This window comes from Etheostoma spectabile, chromosome 20, assembly GCF_008692095.1.
Source record: "Etheostoma spectabile isolate EspeVRDwgs_2016 chromosome 20, UIUC_Espe_1.0, whole genome shotgun sequence".
Classification (NCBI taxonomy): Eukaryota; Metazoa; Chordata; class Actinopteri; order Perciformes; family Percidae; genus Etheostoma; species Etheostoma spectabile.
This window is the reverse complement of record NC_045752.1, coordinates 20,305,320-20,308,509: the sequence shown is the minus strand read 5'-3', so window position 1 is coordinate 20,308,509 and position 3,190 is coordinate 20,305,320. Positions and strand designations below refer to the sequence as shown.

General features: G+C 39.0%; 1 protein-coding gene and 1 long non-coding RNA gene across 21 annotated transcripts in view; one reads left to right on the top strand and one right to left on the bottom strand.

The window, feature by feature from the left end:
- LOC116669994 (tumor protein D54) overlaps window positions 1-3,190 on the bottom strand; it is a 32,970-nt gene that overhangs the window by 6,228 nt on the left and 23,552 nt on the right. For 4 of the 20 annotated variants that reach the window (XM_032500195.1, XM_032500182.1, XM_032500185.1 and 1 more), the window contains 2 exons: window positions 3,038-3,139; window positions 284-332 (listed from right to left, as the gene is read on the bottom strand). In XM_032500195.1, coding sequence (XP_032356086.1) covers window positions 284-332; window positions 3,038-3,139 — 151 coding nt within the window. Of the gene's footprint in view, window positions 1-223; window positions 333-1,227; window positions 1,273-1,885; window positions 1,913-3,037; window positions 3,140-3,190 lie in introns of all 20 variants that reach the window. The other 16 variants (XM_032500174.1, XM_032500176.1, XM_032500180.1 and 13 more) reach the window with 7 other exon arrangements.
- The window catches only part of LOC116669996 (uncharacterized), a 19,048-nt gene that overhangs the window by 7,592 nt on the left and 8,266 nt on the right, over window positions 1-3,190 (top strand). The window contains exon 2 of the long non-coding RNA XR_004326928.1: window positions 2,339-2,344. This is a non-coding gene — a long non-coding RNA (uncharacterized LOC116669996). The remainder of the gene's footprint in view (window positions 1-2,338; window positions 2,345-3,190) is intronic.

Sequence of the window (3,190 nt, the reverse complement as noted above, 5' to 3'; positions counted from 1 at the left end):
CCCCACTGTGGGATGAATAAAGTATTATCTAATCTAATCTACTTGTAGTTACTTTTAAAATAATTATAGAATAAAATCATCTTTCAATAAACATGGAAATAAGGAAACCTTTAACTCCCAATCAAACAAAGATGGCAACTAGAACTACAGACATCTTGACAATCACATGGCATGGATCACTTCACTGCAACTAAAAACTGGTAGTGGAAACACTGGGTCTTACTATGACATGGAGGCAGAAAGTGTCACATCAAGGCCTACGGCAGCAGCCCTACAGGCCTACCTTCAGGTTCCCAACTTTATCCTCAAAGGACTTGAAGGTTGCAGAGTTCCTGCAAAACAGAGACCACACGTTACATTCACAAACACACGTTTACATGACATGCAATGACACCAGGGTAAATAAAGACAATTGTGACCTAAAAAAATATCTGACTAAATACATCTGCAATCAATAGTATGTGCTTATAAAATGTCTCATTTGTCCCCCTGTCCATCAGAGCCCTGAATAGACAGTCAACCCAACACCTAAAATGCTGTTTTTATCTCAAACACATACATTTGTACTTTTATTTTTAACAGGATTTTATCTTGATAAGGCAACTTGCCTATAGTTCACATATGATGCGCTGTACAACGGGCGGTGTCATTTTGTTGGCTAGTGGCAGTGTCTGCATGCAACATGAGCATGTCCAGGCAGAGTGATGCAGAACTCTGTGTACTGTATTTATGCAATATGTTGAATTGAAAGAAAAACTAATTTACTGTTTTACGTTTCACTGCAGCCAAACTAAGATTGTCCTAAACTAATCTAATACTAACATGTTGACTGTGTAAAATTTAATTTTGGTTTATTATGAATATGTTACTGTCCCATAAACAGAGGACCACACAGCAACACTGAAACAGAACCGTTCCAAATTTTAAAATGATGCAGAAGATGACATAAAAGTTAAATTTCAACCATGAAATGGACTTAAAAAATAGAGAAACATAAGAAATACATTGTTGTTCCCCCACAACATGTGGACTGTGGGCCAAAGATTGTGTACACTCAGAATTATATTTAACCTTTACTATTATTACTACTTCTTCTTCAAAGATTCCATGGCTAAATCTGTCCAAGAAAGCAGAATCCTACCAAGCACAGACATCAACAGATAAAGCAGCACTGCAGGCTGAGTTAAACTGAAGCGGTACAGAGAACAGGGTGGTATGTTACTTTACCTCATGGCGGGCATACTTATCGAGTGGCGAATGGAATAGTTGCTACTTGGTAAGCGTTAAAGAGAGAAGACAGAAACGCAGGTGTTATAAAGAAAGCAAGTGCACGCACACACACACACAAATTGTACAATTATTAAAGTGCTGTAGGTGGTTGTTTGCCCTTGACATAACTTTAAACACTTATTATATAGGAATAGTACTAGCTTTGTATTAATACTGTAAATAAAAGACCCAGATGATTAGTTGCCCATAGGTTAATGCTAATTTCGCAAAATATTATCTTATGTTTGCTCACTGACATACACAAAGAAGACTCCTCACACACTATTGGGAAGAAAACATGTTGGAAACACTATTTCATGGGTCACATAGTTTCCTATAAATTTTGGTCAACAAAATCATCAATAGCAAAGAACAGCATGCTACTATTAGCATCTATGTGCTAGGGACAAAATACATTAAAGCAATCTGAGGGAATTAAATACCAGCAGTAATAGCAGCAATAATAGTTATAAAAAGCAAAAGTCAAAGTATCAGTAGCAAATATGGCAGAGCTCAAGCTCTATAATGAGTCCCTTTTTGTCTGTACAAAAACTATCAAGCCTCATGACTATATGACTTTACTCTTGGTTGTTGTACCCGGATGTGTTAGTCTTACCTAAAGGAATTAGAGAAAGGTAGAGCTCTGCAGGTCAAACCAAGGCAGCGATTAGAAACAAAAAGAGAGAGAGCGTGAGCTAGAAGCAGCAGCATCAGGACACAAACCGACAGTAGTTGACAGGGACAGCACGTAACCCATCTTTGAGCTGAATGAATGTGCAGTTTAAGTTCCATTACAAAGTGTAAGTGCACTTCATGTTTTTTAATGTCAAATTACATGTTTTAGCAACAATAAAGAATAAGAAAAATGAAATATGACAGTATGACTTTTGCATTTACAGAATAAACACCGTGGATGAAGCAAAGATACACATGCCGGGACTGACCACACACACACACACACACACACACACACACACACACACACACACACACACAACACACCCACACACACACACACACACACACACACACACACACACACACACACACACACACACACACACACCAGATTGTTGTGTAAATCAAAAAGGTGTCAGCAGAGATGTTAGTTATGAAAGTCAGTAGCAGTAACTGAGTCTCTGTTTTTCCTTCGCTAAATGTTTTCCCTCTCTCTCTCTCTCTCCATCAATCACACTTGATGCAGTGTTGCTCTGTCGCTTAACTTAAGGGTGACAGTAATGTTTTTCACATGTTTAATGTGTCTGACCAGCCTGTGCAGTTTGAAGCAAAAATAAACACTACAAAGTGTGATTTCAGGGTGAAAAAACTTGTCAGCATTACAGGGATGGTCCAACTATTTTAAATAAATCAACAAATATGTTGTTTCATATTCAAGTAGTTGAAATCTAAATTTTGCATCTGGGATCTTACTTCCATGACATACCAGTAGACCTTCACTGCTGGATCTGATGCCAAACATTTAAATCTCTAAAAAGACAGAAAATAATGAAACACCTTGTTTTGGTTTTAAAGTAATCAGAAATCTGGATAAGGTGTTTACAAGCCACAGTATGTTGGTTTCCATGGCAGCAACCCAACTAGCATATTTAAGAGTCTAAAAACCAGGGTTATCCAAGTTTCCGAAGTGAGGCTATTGTGTTTACACGCTCAAACCCGGGATGCTACGGTGGCCGACAGTTTCAACATGGTCCACTCTGCTCATTTGTTCTTGTAGGCTAGCTAGAGTGTCGGCTTTCCTGCATCATACCTCATGTCGCCCAGTCTCTTGCTGATGACCGTGCCCACTGTGGTGAGAGCTGCACTAGTCTTCTGTCCCGCCTGGGAAAGAGTCTCCTGAGTCTTCTTGTATCTGCAGAAAGAGAGCGAGGGAGGGGGAGAGAGAGAGAGAGAGAGAGAGAGA